Below are 1,274 nucleotides of genomic sequence, written 5' to 3'. Positions count from 1 at the left end.
AGCGCCCCCCCTGTCCCCACGGGCTCCAGCCATTTCCGGTTCCCCCCGTCCACCCCGTCAGAGGTGCTGTCCCCAGTGGAGGAGTTGAGGTCCCCTGCTCCGTACTCGGTGCTGGGCCGGCGCCTGGCCCGGGGCTCGGTCAGCGACTGCAGTGACGGCACATCAGTCACCTCGGAGCTGGAGGACGGCCTGCAGGCCGAGGAGCGACGGGGGGCAGCAGCCGCGGCCGCGGCCGCCATGTCCTCAGCTGCCGGCTCCGAGCTGAACGGCCTGCGCCCGGCCGCAGCCTCAGGCCTGTTCCGCCTCTACCCCCGGCGCCTGCACCCGGACCCCCTCAGCCCCTTCCCGGCCTCCCCCATGGGGGCGGGTCCGGGCCTGGGGCTGGCACCCACCCTCTCGCCCGCCCTGTCGGTCACCCCCACCCACCTGAGCTACACGCCGTCGCCCAGCCTCAGCCCCATGTACCCGGGTGGCAGCCATTTCTCCTTCAACCCGGAGGACATGAAGCGCTACCTGCAGGCGCACACCCAGAGCGTCTTCAACTACCACCTCAGCCCACGCGCCTTCCTGCACTACCCCAACATCGTAGTGCCACAACCCCAGAGGCTGGAGGCCAAGCCAGGCGCCGCCGGGACCCACCACCACCCCCACCACCCGCCTCTGGCCCTGCCCTCCTTGGCCCTGCCCACCCTGGGACCAGAGGAGCCGCCCTCCTTCAAGTTCAAGCTGCAGCCCCCGCCCCCGGGCCGCAAGAACCGCAACAAGGCCAGGCCTCAGCTAGGCCCGGAGCCTGAGGAGGCCCCAGGCTGCAGCAGCAGCAGCAGCAGCAGCAGGCCCCTGCCCCAGATCAAGGTGGAGCCCATCTCGGAGCCCGAGGAGGAGGAGGAGGAGGAGGAGGAGGACGTGACGGTCGAGGTGACGGACATCAGCGAGGAGGAGAGCGACGAGGAGGTGTTCAAGACCCCGACGGTGGCCGAGGTGCCCACCGTCGCTGCCCCCGCTCCTGCCCCTCCTCCTCCAGCCCCCGCCCAGGCCCCCGCGCCCCCCCAGCCCGACTCCCGATGCATCCCCCTCAAGCTCCGCTTCAAGAGGCGGTGGAGCGAGGACCAGAGGGCCGGGGGGCTTGCCGCCGCCATCGCCGGGGGCGACCAGATGGACGACAAGAAGCCGCGGCCCGAGGACCCGGCAGGCTGCCCCGGGGGCACCCGACGGGAGAGCACCGACCTCCAGCAGGCCACTGCCGAGCTCTCCCTGGAGAACAAGGAGGCGTTGTG

The 1,274-nt window shown here is 71.9% G+C and overlaps 1 protein-coding gene across 1 annotated transcript; it reads left to right on the top strand.

The window, feature by feature from the left end:
• Positions 1–6: 6 nt before the first annotated feature.
• LOC122545006 (ETS domain-containing transcription factor ERF-like) lies at positions 7–1,268 on the top strand (the record flags this gene model as incomplete). The annotated part of the gene is made up of 1 exon (XM_043684230.1): positions 7–1,268. A coding segment is annotated over one exon (1,262 nt), but the record flags the coding sequence as incomplete, so codon positions are not given.
• Positions 1,269–1,274: the final 6 nt, after the last annotated feature.

Source organism: Chiloscyllium plagiosum, unplaced genomic scaffold (assembly GCF_004010195.1).
Source record: "Chiloscyllium plagiosum isolate BGI_BamShark_2017 unplaced genomic scaffold, ASM401019v2 scaf_72502, whole genome shotgun sequence".
Classification (NCBI taxonomy): Eukaryota; Metazoa; Chordata; class Chondrichthyes; order Orectolobiformes; family Hemiscylliidae; genus Chiloscyllium; species Chiloscyllium plagiosum.
This window is presented reverse-complemented; position numbering and strand designations above follow the sequence as displayed.